Source organism: Oreochromis niloticus, linkage group LG6 (genome assembly GCF_001858045.2).
Source record: "Oreochromis niloticus isolate F11D_XX linkage group LG6, O_niloticus_UMD_NMBU, whole genome shotgun sequence".
NCBI lineage: Eukaryota > Metazoa > Chordata > Actinopteri > Cichliformes > Cichlidae > Oreochromis > Oreochromis niloticus.
The window spans coordinates 484,727-501,661 of NC_031971.2; the positions used below are offsets into that span (position 1 = coordinate 484,727).

The 16,935-nt window shown below is 40.4% G+C and overlaps 2 protein-coding genes across 3 annotated transcripts in view; one reads left to right on the top strand and one right to left on the bottom strand.

Moving 5' to 3' along the window:
• LOC100711262 (malate dehydrogenase, cytoplasmic) overlaps positions 1-16,935 on the top strand; it is an 868,968-nt gene that overhangs the window by 283,980 nt on the left and 568,053 nt on the right. The window lies entirely within an intron of this gene.
• The window catches only part of usp34 (ubiquitin specific peptidase 34), a 130,559-nt gene that overhangs the window by 89,923 nt on the left and 23,701 nt on the right, over positions 1-16,935 (bottom strand). For both annotated transcript variants that reach the window (XM_025908322.1, XM_025908321.1), the window contains exons 7-28: positions 16,157-16,349; positions 15,666-15,727; positions 15,417-15,498; positions 15,224-15,316; positions 14,574-14,699; positions 14,329-14,458; positions 12,552-12,682; positions 11,670-12,388; positions 11,055-11,269; positions 10,846-10,964; positions 10,595-10,722; positions 10,200-10,289; positions 9,920-10,015; positions 6,923-7,005; positions 6,201-6,355; positions 4,687-4,800; positions 4,490-4,589; positions 4,183-4,345; positions 3,944-4,070; positions 3,685-3,835; positions 3,478-3,578; positions 3,087-3,302 (exon numbers count right to left, since the gene is read on the bottom strand). In XM_025908322.1, the coding sequence (XP_025764107.1) occupies positions 3,087-3,302; positions 3,478-3,578; positions 3,685-3,835; positions 3,944-4,070; positions 4,183-4,345; positions 4,490-4,589; positions 4,687-4,800; positions 6,201-6,355; positions 6,923-7,005; positions 9,920-10,015; positions 10,200-10,289; positions 10,595-10,722; positions 10,846-10,964; positions 11,055-11,269; positions 11,670-12,388; positions 12,552-12,682; positions 14,329-14,458; positions 14,574-14,699; positions 15,224-15,316; positions 15,417-15,498; positions 15,666-15,727; positions 16,157-16,349 (3,394 nt within the window). The remainder of the gene's footprint in view (positions 1-3,086; positions 3,303-3,477; positions 3,579-3,684; positions 3,836-3,943; positions 4,071-4,182; positions 4,346-4,489; positions 4,590-4,686; positions 4,801-6,200; positions 6,356-6,922; positions 7,006-9,919; positions 10,016-10,199; positions 10,290-10,594; positions 10,723-10,845; positions 10,965-11,054; positions 11,270-11,669; positions 12,389-12,551; positions 12,683-14,328; positions 14,459-14,573; positions 14,700-15,223; positions 15,317-15,416; positions 15,499-15,665; positions 15,728-16,156; positions 16,350-16,935) is intronic.

The window sequence follows — 16,935 nt, forward strand, 5'->3', positions numbered from 1 at the left end:
TGAAGAAATCTGAGCGAGGGACAAATTTCCTATCCTCAAACAAGTGTAATTCATGGCCAAACGGTAATAGGTGAGGAAAAAATTCTTGAATTGTGAGCATCAGGGATGCCTGAAGATATATTGGCACAAGCGTCATGTCTCAACTTTGTTTCGTTAAGGAGATATGACGATTTGAAAATGCCTCTCATTAGAGAATTCCAGCGCTGATTTTGAAGAAACTCTCCATTGAGTTTCTATGGAGAGTTTTGAGACTTTATGTTACTCTGAGGAGATTTGCAAAAAGTCTATAAGTCCCACAACAATGATAGTGACATTTTCTGAATGCCAGCAAAAATACCTACGTTTTGATGTATAATTTGTGGGGGTTGAGTGGAAATTGAGCGAGTAGCAAGAAGTTGTTCAGACATGAAGAGAAAATTCAGAAAGGACGAGTGCACACTCTGAGTTAATTGCATAGCAACCATAACAACGCATGTATTTTCTGAAAAATCACAATTTTGCAACTGAAAACTTAAAGAGGTATAAAATTAAAACGGTAGAAGATCTGAAAAAGCTGAATCAGACAGGAATAGCCCAATAATTTGAGAACATTTTAAAGTTTGAATGGAGTTTCTAGGTTAAAGTATGACAAAGTAGTTAAGTTTCAAAAACAAGCAAGTTTTAGCAGAATTTCTGAAGATTTCCATTCATTTCAATGGGACAAATTAAAGGAAAAAAGTGTAATATTTTAAAAAGTATAACAGTAATAAACACCAAAAGTCATAGCAATAATTAGCAGAAAGAGCAGAACAGTATAGAGTTTGAACTGAGAAAATCGGCTGAAAACTGAGGAAGTAGTTAAACGACAAAAACGTACGGAAGCAACCAGAATAAAGTATAATAAAGAATAAAGAGAAACAGGAACTCAATAGTGTGGAAGCCCTTTTAGGGCATCCACACAATAAAGAGAAACAGGAACTCAATAGTGTGGAAGCCCTTTGAGGGCATCCACACAATAATAAAGAAGAAAGAGAAACAGGATCTCAATAGTGTGGAAGCCCTTTTAGGGCATCCACACAATAATAAAGAAGAAAGAGAAACAGGATCTCATAGTGTGGAAGCCCTTTTAGGGCATCACACATAATAAAGAAGAAAGAGAAACAGGATCTCAATAGTGTGGAAGCCCTTTTAGGGCATCCACACAATAAAGAGAAACAGGAACTCAATAGTGTGGAAGCCCTTTTAGGGCATCCACACAATCACCTCCCAAACCCAAATATGGGGAAGCTATGGCTGAAACATGGGTTAAGAGATTGGGGAAAAAAAGAGACATCTTCTGAATTTGGACCATAAACACATCCTTATGGAGATAGATTCTCTAAATAAGAAACCAGATATAAGAATGTAGCGTTCTTCCTCATCTTTTATGACTTTTTCTATGGTTAGAGGCAGATTACGATGGATAAGGATGGCTACTCCTCTACTTTTTGTATTATAGGATGAGTAAAAAACTTGGCCAACCCAACTTCTTTTTAGTTTTGAGTGTTCCAAATCATTTAAATGAGTTTCTGAAAGTAAGGCAATTTGTGTTTTTTCCTTTTTCAAGAATGAAAGAGTTTTTTGTCTTTTAACAACATTATTCAGCCCTTTAACATTTAAAGAAATTATTTTAAGGTCAGTCATATCAGCTCAACTTTTTTTGTTATAGTTTTTTTCCCCCCCTCTATTATAACAGGATGTGTGGGAAACCATTTCTCGGAGTGCGCTACTGCAAAAAAGCAAACAAATGTTTCCATAAAAGGGAATGTGGGTAGTTTTAGATACATTATATAGACAAAAAAATGAAAAGAATAAACAACAGAAACAATAGCCATGCATAGTAGTGATAAAAAAAAAAGAGAAAGACAACCCCTAAAACCCCCCTTCCCTCCCCCAAAAAAACAATCCTGCGATCCATCAAAAAAAGAAAACTGGGTCTTGTGAAACCGAGCAAGAGTCACTGACAGAGAGGCAAAAAGAAAAGAAAAGAGAAACAGAAATTCCCCTCCAAACTCCCTCCAAATTTTGCATAATTTTAAAAAGTATAAATTTCTTCAGTACTGAACAGCAGAAATTAGGCTTTCTTGTCCAAGGTCATTTAAGTAAAAAAAGAAGAAAAGAAAAGAAAAAAGACAGCGGCCGACAGCGCTGTAAACAACGGTAGACTGGTGGGTAATAAGCGAATGAATAATGCCGAAAACAGAGATTTAGAATGGGAAACTTCTTGAAGTACACACACACACACACACACACACACACACACACACACACACAGACACACACACACACACACACAGACACACACACACACACACACACACAGAGAGAGAGAGAGAGAGAGAGAGAGAGAGCGCGCTGTGCATGAAGTGTGATTTTTATCGTGGTGGAAGCAAAACAGCAAAAGTAAGAGGGAATTCATCACAACATTTATCAAATGTGAAGGGTAGTTTGCTGGTTCAGTGAATTTTGGTTGGAGAGAGACAAAACCTGCAGCTCAGAATCTAGTGCACAAAAGACACAGCGCGGACCCAACGCATCAGAATCAGTGAGCTGTCGGCTTTCAGCCCCGACGGCATGTCCGTGTACGGGCCGTCGGGTGAGAAACCCGAGAAAGAGAAAGCGGATTCTGAAAATACGTATTATATTTAAAAGTCGATACAGGATTTAATGAATCGATATCGCTTTATTCAAGCTACTCACCTCTCTCTATCCACCTGCACTTTCAACTGGACCACGGCCAATCAGAGAGGTCCCGCCCCTGACTATCTCTGATTGGTTTAGACCACGATAGGGGCATAATGTGTGTCTGTTGTTGACCACATGGAGACTTTCAGAGTTGCAGAGACTTTTTTTTTGTGTGTGTGTTACTCGAACAGTTGGTTGCACCGGTGCGACCTAATATTTTTTTAGTCGCACTATTGGTTGCATTTGCGACCAAATTGGCCGCACTCTAGAGACCTGTGTGGTCAAATATACCTAGTAAATACAATTTTCCATACATTTTAGCCAATATAACAGCCATATGTTTTATACATCCCTTCGGGAGTTCTTCCATAACTAATACCCACCTCTGGGCTCTCCTGGACCTTCTCTGTGTTTGGGCTGGGTGGTTTGAAGCAAGCCAGCATCTCCAGCAGGTCGAAGAGTGTGGTGAGATGTGGCTCCTGAAGGAGCAGTAGCATAGGAATGTGCTCTTTCTGAGGAGGTGGAAGACAGGAGGCAGGCAATTGGATGCCCTCGCCCTTCCTCTCCCTCCGCGGAGCTCCCAGAGACACAAATACCATCTGGGATCAGATAAGAAGATGGTTCATAAAACTCATCTGCACTGAACAACTTTAATCAAAATTTACATGATTAGACAAAGTTAAAAGATGTAAAACAATCTTTCAGACTTGAGCTGAAGTGCAGTCTGTCCTACCGTTGGCTGTTTCTTATACAGAAGAGAGGTCAAACTGTTACCTGCATGTCTTTAAAGCCCAGCTCATGCAGAGTCTTCTCATCATAGTCTGTGGTAAGTTCATGACCAGAAGAGATCATCCTGACCGGTCCCATCAAACCACCTGAAGGACACGAGACAACATTTCACTAACAGACTCACTCACACATTTACACACACACTGACACACAAACAAAAGCAAGGGAGAATATTTTATTGAGGGAGCTGACCTGGGAAGTCTCCTGGCTGCCGGCCACTCTGGCCAAATTCCTGCAGCTGAGCCTGGTGGTTCATCTGCTCCTTCTGCAGGTTCTCGTACCAGTGGGTCACCTCAGCTCGCAGGTCAGCTACTTGGTCACTGGGATACATCTCAATGGTCATCTGCAAAAATATGTAATGGATAGCGTGTCCAAACATTTGACTCGTCCTGTAGAAGCACATTGTAAGTATTTATGCAATAAGATTCATTTGCTTTTACTCAAGTGTCACCTTGTCAGGCAGGCCGGCGGGCTGACAGACGATCCTAAGAGGTAGAGACTGTTTGTCACTCAAAGCTTTAAGGTGGCTGCTGATTCCCGTCCCCTCGATCTGCCACTGTCGCAGGTGGTAAGCAAACCTGCCACAGACCAGAGACAAAACGATGTGCTGCAATACTGTTTGCTTGTTTTCATATAAAATGATTTTGACCACTGAGTTTTTAATAATGTAAACATTCCAGGTGTGCGTACCTGCGCCGGAACGCCTCCAGGTGTGTTTTGAGCATGAGCAACCCCCTCTCAATGCTGGTCAGACTGGAGTGAGCATCCTTCTCCAAGTTGGCAGAAGCCATCAGGAGGCTCTCCATACATTTCCTTATGAACTCTTGTTCCTTCTCCAGTCCTGTTTTACCAGCTGGAGACACACAAAAGTAGAATTAGTAGATTAAGATCAGCAATTTTTCAAAGTCTTTTTGTTCTTATTGGTACGGAAGAATAAAAACAACTATTTCATAACAAAGCATTTGACTTCATCATAGTTCAGTAAGTAAAAACTGACCATTGATGTAGTAGGAGTTGATGTACTGTATAGCAGCGCGGCTGATATCAGCAGATTGAGCTCTCAGAGCGATCCCCCACAGCTGGTCCATCCCACACAGCTGGCGACACAGACATTCCTCAATTAAGCATTTACTCAAATGTCTCTGAAGACAACATGTCTGATTACGAGCATCACATGCTTTTGTTTCCATTTACCTCACAGCTAGAGGCGTTGTCCAGCGCAGTGGTAGCAAGCCGGGCCAGGTTACAGAGGTGCTGAAAGAGGTTGAGGCCTGTCATGCTGATAGTCTCTGGCTTCAGCTGTGGCATCTGGAGACACACAGTGACATTAACAAACACGAAGTAGTCAACATCAACACACGACTGCTGCTCGTCTGAAGCTGCCCAGAGGTTCGTAATTGTGCTCCACCCCAGCTGAGTTTAAACCCATCCAGTCGAATAAACATATGAGAAATAGTCTGATAAATTCTGTTCCTGTTTTGTTTTTTTAATTTATTTAAAAAACAGTCCAGATCCTGAAAAACAAGTTTGATGTTATTGCCAGCTCTAAACTATAAACCTGAGGCTACAGTCCCACACACTTACACAAAACCCTATTCTAATGAGGACACGTATATGATCTTTCTTTTAGTATTTAGGTATGAACACAAAGCGAAGATGGGGGGAAAAAAAGCACAAAGAGAATCGCCGCTGTAGAAACATGAAGAGGTAGAAACAGTGGCTGCACCCTGACTGCTCATCACTGCTTTTGTTACCCGCTGAAGTTCAGGGGCTGGCTGCTGGGCTGGGCTCTAACATCACTTTGTTCTTTTGACTAGCTTAGCATTAGCATGATGTCTGTGGAAGTGGTTGCAAAGAGCTGAAGTTGTGTTAGCAACACATCGTGCTCTCGTCCTTTTGTGTAACATTTCCACCCTGTAGACTGCCATACTATATGCACAACTATACACAAACTAAAAAAAAAAATCTAGCACAAGTGCAAATGGAGCTGATAAGAGAGCTCGATAGCCAGGCAGACTAACAAATCGCAGAAACTGAACTAGGAGAGAACCTGTATAGTGAAACCAAAGAAAAAAAAAGAAAGGAAAAGAAAATCTTAATGCTATGATTCTTTTTCAACTGAAAAATTGTCTGCCACTTTAATGTTGCACAGCACAGGAAATAAACTGTTTTTTCAAACATTTAAGAGATTTATGGAATTAAATTTATGCCACAATTTGTACACAAAACAGGCACAGGTATTCAATGCCACTCGAGTTATTAAATTGACGTGTAAAGTCAACAACCCACGCACATAGAACTCAGCAGCCACATGCAAAAAGAAGCAATCATGCTCCTTTTGCTTCTGCAAACGCTGCAGTTGGAGGTTGTATTTGTTTACAATTTTCTAGTTTTTCAAAAAAAAAAGTGAGTATTTTGTTGCCACAGGGTAACTGTTTTAGTTAAGTAATCTGAACCTGTCCATGACAGAAGCAGTGGTGTCACTGCTTTGAATGTGACCAGTGACATTAGGACCCCTTTTCAGGTTACTCAAGCGATTTGGCTGCTGAGTTCTACGCACAGGTTCTTTTACGCACAAGGAATTTATTTGTGTATCTGCGTTTTTGCCCCCTCCCTTGACTTTGGAATTATCTATAATTCCACAGCCATTCTTATTCATTATCCATGGGACACCTATAAAATTCTACAATCCACGGTCTTGTTACTACCTTCTCCAGGAAGAGATGTTTGTAGGTCTCCATGCCCATAGCATGCTGGTCTTTGCTGCGGACCTGGTTGAGGAACCAGTGCAATGCATCATCGTAACATTCAGCGTCTTCCACCAGACAGTGCCACAGAATGTCCACTTGCTCCAGACTCAGTCCTGACAAATCCAAACACCAAAATAATTACAAAATAGAGTTCAGCGATGTCAAACGCAGACCACTTTTCCCCCTTATCTTTGGGCTTTGGAAGAAGCCCTTTGGCTATAATTATCTGCTTATGTTGCACATCCATACATAAGAGGCTAAGACCTTCTAAAGGGGATTAAAAGGTAAGAGACATTTTCTTTCATTACACGTAAACACTCTTAACAGTGTATAATTTTAGAGATCCCTAATTTAAAATGAAAGAGCCCAATAAGAAAGGCTCAGAAATCAAGAGTGAAATGCAAAGTGCTAAAGACCACAAAACTTTAAGAAAACACTTCACTCCTTTAATTTTTTTCTCTTTTGGGGTGTAAAATATTCCTCAAGAAGAGAATATATCCCTGGTGTGGGGAAACAGCAGAGATCAGGGTTATGTTATGAAAACCACAGCTGTTATTTACTAAAGCATAATATAGACACCTCTACCTCTGTGCAACTCTCTGGATAGGTGCATGTCTTTCAAAAACATCTTAGTTCACAGAGAATATTACTCTAGTACATAAATGGTATCGGAATCTTACTGAAGTGGTCGGGAGATCCCAGTGTGGAAAAGACACAGGTAAGGAACTGCAGACGGACCTGGACCTCTGCACTGTGACTGTACCTGCACAACACACACAGACAAGGTATGTGTCAACAGTGAAGAAAGTGAACTGATGTCTGAAGATCACAGGTTGCAGAAGCTTCCAACTGCTCTATCAGAAGTATTGACACCAAGCACAATTCTGCTAACGCAGTCTTTGAGATGCGTCTGTAAATAATTTAAATGAACATTGGCTGCTATCATGGGCACTCCAGAAATATCACACTAGTGGGCAATTACAATGTCATTAAAGGTTAAAGCAGGTTAAACAACTGTACACAAGGGAACATTAAGCAAAGCAATCAAATGGAACTAAAGAGGTGTTATGCAGATAATGTGAAGATAAAAATGAATTTGCTGGTGGACAGAATCATGAGACGCATCTTTCTTTTCCCAAAGGCCATGCCAATAAAATTTCAGGCCAATGCCATAATGAGATCAAATTCAGTGAAGCAAAAACTCAAACAACACTTGGTTAGCCTCAACAAAGAATTGTAACACTAAAGCTCTCACAACAAAAACTGAAATTTTAAATAAATTGGGTAAAGGAATTCCACTGTCAGCATGATTTTTCTGAGGAGTGACTTTAGTGTCCAATTCTTCCTAAATGTGGAATTATCAGGTGGAAGGTATTTTTTTTCTAGCCATAATTAAGAGAATAAAGCTGTGACTCAGAAAGCTGACAAATTAATTACAAACAAGAATTTAAAACTGAAAAAGGAAGCATTGTTTAACTTAAATAAATGAACTAAGGTCAACCAATTTTTTTAAAAAGTGTGCATTTATGAGTGTCTTGATTTTAATAAAGAACAGAAAGTAGGGCTGGGCCATATCATACCATTCACGGTAATGCCAGTATAATGTTGGGCAACGATAAGAAAATGAAATATCGTGATAGAATATGGGTAAAACACACAAGCGCAGTGCCTTTGTTTTCATACGCACATGGCGAAAAAAAGCATGGCGGCGACAGAGAATAAGAAGGGCGAAAGCGGATCGTTGAGTGAAACGGATTAACCAGAATTGGTTTGTAAAAATGCTGCAACTTCAGTGGCATGGAACTGGTTTAGCTTTCGTCCGTCAGATACACAACAAAGCACTATTTTTGGTAGAGCATGCTAGCGGGCGTTGTTATTACCGTGTTTTTTGGAAAATACGGCACACTTAAAATCAATCCTTTGATTTTTTTCTGAAAATTGACAGTGCTCCTTATAATCCCGTGTGCCTTATGTATGAATTCTGGTTGTGTTTACTGACCTCGAAACGATTTTATGTGGTACACGGCGCTCGAAAATCTGTCAAATGTTTCAGTATGACTTTGCTAAGCCACGAACCCGCACCGCTTGATGGATTGTCGGAGCATTACGGCTATCATAGGCAGGAGCCTCGCGAAGTGATATGTACTGTGCTTCAACATAATATTACCGTATTGTGTGTATAACCTGTTTTTATATTACACATGGTTATGCTGAGGATATGTTGGCCAATTTCCACTGGAAATGCCTTTTGGTTAAACTGTCAGGAAGGAATTTGTACTGTTACATTTTTATATTACTTTAATGCACATTAAAAACAGCTGCTTGTTTAAGTGAAAATACATTGATGTTTTTTTATTTGCACTAATAAAGTTGTGGAGTTGTAAAGTATTTTGTCTAGTGTCGTCAGTTATATCGTTATCACAAATTTTCAAATGTATATCGTGATAAATATTTTTGGTCATATCGCCCTGCTCTAACAGAAAGTATTCAATGACTACTAAAGTAATGTGGCCTAAAGAACTTTGTAGAAAGGTGAAAGTCATTATTAACAACTGCAAAATCAAGCGTCCTGTTAAGTACAGTTATAGACTCAAGAAGTTTGTCATTTTGTATAGTGTTACCTAGCCTGAAATGAAATGCTGTTTCTCACCAGCCTCTACAGTGCAAAAAGGAATACAATTTAAAAAGAATAAGTTTAAAAAGAATAGGTTTAAAAAGCGCAGTAAAAGAGGCAGTAATGAATTGCAACAATAGTGATGGATAAATAAATAACATAAAATCTAAGTTCTAAAACAAACTCAAGTCACATTCGTTCGAGTAGTCAGCAGTCCTTTCACGGAAGGGGATGGTTAGATTAGGGTGTGTGTGTGTGTGTGTGTGTGTGTGTGTGTGTGTTTGTGTGCATGCGTGTATCGGGGCAACATCTATCTTGAGCCACCCCTCACTCCTTTAGATTTTGTAGGAATTTTTAGCAGCAACTTACTTACATTGAAACAGTATACAAGGCAAAAACAGTTTGGACAGTTTCTAACAAGCTTGAAAGCAAATATTTAGTATGACCAGCTTTATTCTTCAACACAGCCTGTACTCTCATATAATTTCTTTAAGTCATCATGAGGAAAATTTCTCCAGGCTTCTTGAATCACATTGAAAGCTCTTTTGTTGTTCTTTATCACACTGTTGACAGTACTGTTTTCTCTTGTCTTCCAAATCTCCAGTTTCCTCAAGATATATAAAGTTTCCAGCTAATAGCAGTTTGTGAATCAACTTGTTGGTGCAAAAGTGATATTTTATTCTTGTCAAACTATCATGTTGGGCTTTTTTTGTAGATTCAACTGAAGAAACGAGAACAAATAATGTGCTTTTGTAACAGACAATTTGAAACGAAGTTGTCTGTAAAGCCAACTTCACAGCTTGAATTACAGTAGGTGCCGCTGTTTTGCATGAATTATTTATATGTCAGTGGTAAGTGGCTTAACCTGTTCCTGGACAGGAACAAAGGGAGGATTCAGTGAAAAAGCAACAAAAGAATTTCAGAAAGACTGGAGAAGCTCAGGGAACACTTTAAAAAGAATTACGAGTCCAGCTTCTTGCAAGCAAAATATAAAGAAATAAAGGGAGACTCAATATTCTGTATAGTAGTGTCGATATGTAGTAGTGGTTTAAGACAGACTCACAGTGCAAATTTGTGCCGGTGTTCTCTGACTTCTTGGATGTAGTGTTGCAGGTTGTCGAAAAACAGTTTCATCATGTGCAGCTCCTTTTCAGCCCACCTGACAGAACCAACAAACAAATCAGTGCAAGGCTCACAAAACAAAACACTTCAATACTCATATTTCTATTCTTTTCAGAAAGACTCAAATATTTTGACTCAGCTTTGATGAGTCATGTAATTGTATTTGAAACTCCATATGGTATCTGACTTTTGTTGCACTCTAAAGAAGTGGTATAACTTACATGGTGATCCAATGAGTGTCATAGCTGGAGCCAAATTGCTGGAAAGTGCCAAAAAGTTTAGGAAGTAGACGCAAGGAAACCACAACTGACCTGAGAGAAGAGAAGAAGACAAAGTCCAGTTTTTCAAAGATTCCCAAACGAGAATAATTAAAAAAATAAATAAGATGAACATTTTAAATGCTCATGAAATGATTATCTGGTGTTGATATATCAGTAGTTTATCTATGTGCAGGAAGCTACAACATGCAACCGTTTTTATGTGTGCACTGCAAGGACAGGTGCCTACCAAATATTCATTTTCAATACATTCAATCAGAGACAAGTCCTAAATATCATAAGCTTGTTTTATTTATACATTTATGCAACAATTTAAAAAATAAAGAGGTCACTCTTACCGGTGATGGGCCAAGTTGTCAAGGCAACCCTCGATAAAGCGCATTCGAATCTGTCTGTCAGTGAACCAGCAAACCAGCGAGCACAGCAGTTTCTCAGCTTCATTGATAAGACCTTCAGAGAGATGAATCTAAACACACAAGCAAATTATAAAATGAATTTTACACAATCCTGCTGAAGCTAGCTAAAGCACCATCTATCAACTCTGTGAACACATGTCTATAAGGAAATATTGGAGAAGTGGAAGTCGTACTGCATCTTCATCTTGTACCAGATCCCAGAGCAGAGTGTTGCCCTTCTTACAAACATTATCCAAGTTGATGTCAGTCACAGCGTGGCTGCTAGAGTACTGATGTTTATGAACAGCTGGACCTGAGGGGATAAAGAGGATTCACATGGTCAGATTTACTATTATTATTATTGTTATAAATTAAACTGTCCTAGTTCCATAGTGTGGCTCACCTTGCACCAGGTGCTCATGGTAAATGGAAGCCAAGTTGGGAAGGTGCTGCTGCAGGTGGGAGCTGAGCTCAGCATGGGAGTTTATCTGGACTAGCTCCTCCTCACAGCCCGATTCCTCCCCGTCAAAATCAGCCATATTCTTTTCTGACTTTGCACTGACCTGAGAGCTGCTGCAGCTAACGTCATCAGCACTCAGCATGTCCTCCACAATGGGTCTGAGGGAGGAAATTAGGGTTTATAGATCAAGGATAGAATGACAGGCACATTTAAAAGAGGAAAAAAAAAGAAAAAACACTAACATGTATAACTACAGAGAGTTTCCTAGCACAGATGAAATTTGTGATTTTAGACAAATATGCAAAATAAACACCGCAGTCAATAAAATGTTTTACATCTAAAACCAGCTTTAATACTACAATATTTGCTGGACATAAGCTGTACTCAGAAGGTAAAATCCTATACTTACATATTAATATACAGTATATAAACACACAAAAAAAATGCTATATGCAGAATACCATGAATGTCCCTCCATTTCTACCCTAATTTGAAAATGTGCTCAGTAGACAGACACTCTTTGTTAGCCATTAATAAACAGAAGTGTAGCAGTGTTACCCTTCATGATGGTGGTGGTGGTGATGATGATGGTGGTGATGGTGGTGGTGCTGAGGGCCAATGAAACGACGGCAGTTAAAGAGTTCACTGCTCATGGCCTCTCCTAGGAAGTCCCCAGGTCGCGGGAGACAGGGAGGCTCCTGAGGTCCCTTGACAATCTGAGAAGGGCTGATATCTGGTGGCTGCTGCTGGGTCTCTGTCCCATCAGGCTGAGCAGATGACGATGCTGAAAAAGTGTCGAGCATTCTCATGCGGCTCTCTAGAGACGCTGTCGCCGCTGTTACCATAATAGCAGAAGTTTCTGGGTTGAAAGGGAGAACCTTGGATTTGGCTCCTCCCCCTGGGCCACTCGGCCCTGCCCCCTCACCAAGAGCATCCCCGGCTTTCCTTTTCCTTGACTCAGTCTGCTCCCGGGGCTCCTTTTGGTGCCCACCTTCAGCGGCTGAGCGGCTCCCCTCATCTTCATCCTCTTCATCGTCATCATCCTCCTCCTCTTCATCTTCTTCTTCATCATCCTCCTCCTCCTCCTCCTTTAAGGCCTCGCTATCTGCCATGTCATCAGAGTGCAGCTCACTGCCTGGGCTCCCAGCTGACTGGCTGGCTCGACTAGAGGCGGCTTCGTTGCTGGAAGCCTCGCTGCGGCCACTGCTGCTGCCTGGTCCGCTGCTGCCTTCCTCCACGCTGTTGGCAGTTTCATCTGAGCTGCCCTGCATAGACTCCTGAGGAAACAACAGCAGGTCTTTTCACCTGGTTGTGCATTTTATGTTAACGTCCTGGCTTTAATTAGACATTACAGAAAGACCTTCACATTGGTAGAACACCTGCTCTACCAATGGATCGTGGTTTCTTAGAGTTTATTGTGTCACCATATGTGCTGTATACCTCTGTGTCAGATAGTCTTTGCTGATTCCTCTTGCTGCCAGTCATCATCTGGTCATCCATCTCCATGTCGCTGCCTCCACTGTGTTGTGTGTCACTATTGTCACTGCTGTCTGGACTTGCAGCCGGTGAACCTGAAACCACATTAGATGACAGACTGAGGACCGTGTATAATCCTGAGGCTCAATAACGCATCAACAGTCTGAAAGTGCAATTGACCTTGAGGTCTAATGAATTATTCAGGAATTCATTGTGTAAAAACACAACTCATCCTAAGGTCATAATCAAACTACACATATATAGAGGAACGGTAACTAATGATGAAGATGCAAATATCTGGAAATCACACTGCAGATATCTGCAACTTAACTGTAGATATTGCCAATGGAAATCTGCATACACGCGGCAAAAATGATGTCAGCTGTCCTAGAATCACATTATCAATTATCCCAACAGGTGCGACTGAGTATATAATAATTTTAGCCACTTTTGAATGAAATTAAAGCTTGTTTCTTGCTTTTCTTTAACTCAAGTGGCAGAAAATCTCTTGGGTTGTGGAACATTTTGCATTTTGGAAGAAATTTTATCCTAAAATTATCGTTAATGAAGAAGGCAGGTGCAGTTATAAAACCAGAAATTAAAAACTACATTTCTGGTAAACAGTAGGGATGGGTATCGTTTAGGTTTTATCCGATACCAGTGCCAAACCGGTACTTTTGAAACGGTGCCGGTGTTTAAAGAATGGAGAACACAAACTTTGTCCAAAAACCTCTTCTTTTTTTTTTTTTTTTAGCAGTCTTTTTTCTGCAAAATGATAACCAAGTTAGCCTTTTCTGTTGATACAACATACCTCCTTTGGTTGGAACCAGTGCTTAGACAATAGAAAACACAAACTTTGTCCTAAAACCTCTCATGTTTAGCAGTTTTTTTTTTTGTAAAAAGATAACAATGTTAGCCTTTTCTGCAGCTATAGGGCATATTTGGTATCACTCTATCAAACAAGAAGACAGCCGCATGTAACTACGACGGTGTTTGCTAGTTCACATTACGTGCATTAATTTAAGGGGCCAGGGGCCAGGACTCAACTCTTCGGGTTCTTGGGGGATGTTGCTAACTCCGGGTCCGATAACAGGCACCACACCCGCAGTAGATATGCTCGGTGTGAGGTCTTGCAGCAAGCTATCAAATACGGTGCATTTCTCGGCTTTTAAAAAAACCCGCTATGCGTCGCCAGGTGTTTCATCAGATTCGAGGTGTTACCTCCTTTGCACAGTATCGCCTTAAAGCACTTGTTGCAGGCTGCTGAGTTTGCATCTTTTGCTGTGAAGTACAGCAAGACTTTTGACAGCTTCGCCTTGTGCATTTTTAATCTGTAGCTCTGCTCTAAAAGAACGTACGTACCTGGGCCCGCCTACTATCCTTGGAAAGGTAAAATGATTGGCTAGAATCCAAACTGTATGACACCTCAAGAAAAAAAAAAAAAAAAAAGCAGCACCGGAAAAAAAAAAAAAAAGCACCGAAATGTGCGCTGCTTTTCGGTCTGGTTACTACCGGTTATGTCAGAACCGGTCCCATCATGGCACCAGATACCGGTACCCGTCCCTAGTAAACAGCCAGTCCCACAGCCAACCCTTCTAATATAAAACATGTTATCTTTCAACTAAAGCTCAGACACTGAAGTGGCAAGAAAAAGCCTCAAAAATATTATACCGGTTTTTTTGGTGTTTTTTTGTTTGTTTTTTAAATAACAGGCTTCGTACTAAAATGCAAGCATGCAGACCTTTCTTGTTGCCCATGGGGATGTTGGTGTTAAGCAGGGAGGCGAAGGAGCTTTGTTTGGAGAGCTGGGCTTTTGCTGCCAAGGCATTATTCCAGAGGGCCTTAATCAGCATAGAGGCCAAGTACAGTGTCTGTCCGGGGAGAGTGGGGAAACACAGAAGCAATTCATCATAGGGACGTCACAACCACTTAAAGACAATGTTGGTGAAACTGTGCCCAGTGCTTCAACTTCAGAATGTTTTGTACCTGCTCGGTGTGAGTGCTCGGATGCAGGCCTGATACCAGGTTGAGGACATGACGGAGAGGCACAGGATCGAGGTTTTTAATGAGAGACGGGAAAAGGTCGTGGATGTAGCGGCTGCAATGTTTTAACTGATTTTTTTTTTTTTTTTTTTTGTTAAGGGGGAAACAAACAAACAAAGAAGCGGTTATTTTTGTTGAACACAAAACACCAACAATCTCATCAACTCATCGCAAAATACTGAAGGGAACATACTAATTTACCTGAAGTGATGATGATATCATCACAGTACAGTTATTATATATAATACAGGCTAAATATAATATTGCATTAAATCACAGAAGAATTTGAACTATTTAAAGTTAATGAAAGAGTAAATAAAAATCAGATCAAGTTCCCATTTCATCTGCAGATGAAAAATGGCTTCTTTGCCAATTCTGACATTCACAGCAATGCATGTTAATGTGCAGTGTCCCTGTTAAATGAATAAACCATTTGGTGGCATATACACCCTACTTTTTCCCAGTGCTTCTGACACAGAGAAATCCACCAATAGAGAAATACCAGCACCGATCACTCAGTAAGACGAATGTGTGGCTCTGCAGGCTGCCCCATGATGGAGTGGAATAAAGCTGTACCGTGTCTCTCGTCTTACCTGAGCTGCAGCCCAGATACAGTCTATGTGCTGTGTGCTGAGCCGGCCCTCTGCAGCCAAGAAGTTCAGGATCACTTGGCACTGTTTAATGATCTACAAAACACACATACACAAATGTAAATGTGCAAAACTGGGGGAAAATGTTCTCCAGAATAGTTTTTTCATTTTTCATTACTGGATCCAAAAGTCTCACCTCAATGTGCAAATTTGGGCCAAATATGTGCTCCACTACATTGTTGTGGATCAGCCAGTCGGCTAGTTCCTTTGCTATGGACCTGAAAGAAAAAAGCAGAATCATAATACGCTGTGTGAACCATTTTATTTTATTTACTTATTTGATGTTTATTTTATTTTTTAGCTCAAACTGGTTTAAAATGGTACCACATCCTTCCTGTTTGCTTGCATTTGTGGACAGGCATCTCTTTTCTTTACAGTAACTTACGTTTCTGTGTCAGACACCAGGGATTCGTTGTTACACACATCGTTGAAAGTGTGGAGCTGATTCTGAAGAAACACAAACATGCCCCGCAATAAGTGAAGGAATGAAGCACAACCAGTCAAATTAAGTGCAGCACCACTGGCTCATAACTCATTTAACCATCTAGTGAACAGCATAGATAATAGATGTTTGTTTTTGATGTTATTTCCCTCAATTAGGAGTATACTTGGTGAAAGTATTCTCCATTTTAGCACTTAAACACTGTTTTTTTAAACCTCGACTGCATTTACTTATGTTCTTTCATCAAAAGAGGAAATTTACAGATACAATACAATTCATCCCTCTACTTCCCACCAAATAATTCAGACACCTCCAATTGCTTAAATATTTTTGTGGAAAATCTCATTTTGAAAAAAGGTCCACAGGAAACTAGAATCAGCCAGAACTACATGAGGGTGTGAGAATGAGTTAAATCTGTTTGGAGTCCGACTCACTGTGATTTGGCTGAGTCCGGCCAATCTCATCGTGAGAGTGGGTGACATGAAGTATTTGAAGGCAAGATCCAGGCTCTCCTTATCAAAGCACAGTGCACTGTCCAGTGGTTCCTTCACCGTGCTCCACATCAGGTCTGCCATATTGCGTGCTGCGCTCTGTCGCAGCTCCTGGTCCGACAGCTTACACAGATACCTGCAGACGCATCCGACTGACAGATAAGCTACTGACAAAAACTTAAGTTTTATGTTTAATACTCTCTCCGAGGTTGTACAGTATTGTCAGCACTATTTGCTTATTATTTAAAAAAACCCACAGTATTTGTGACCACTTCCCCTCCTACAAGTAGTAACTACATTCTACAAACTGCCCCCCCTCGTCAGATCTTTGAAATTCACCAATCATTACTTCTGAGAGGAAAAACAAAGTACCTTTAGGGTACTATTAAAAACAAACTTGTCAGCATCCCAAAGCTAGAAAAAAAAAGTTTCATAAATCCTCCTCTAAAACATCCAAGTTTCACTTTGAAGAAAAACTCTCACTTAAGGTTGGCAGTTTTGAATCAGACTTTTGTCAGCGTACGCTATAATTTTCCAATAAACAACTGTGCTGCTGAGTCATTTACTCTCCACTCTGGGATGGCTGCGTTTGTGGTTTTTAGAGGTGTACCTTGGAGACAGTTTCTACTAAAGTACTTTGTGTTCATTTAAATAAAAAGAAATCTTTAAATAGAATGGAAAGTTACCATGATGTGAAAACTGTCCTAATTTTGTTTTTTGGT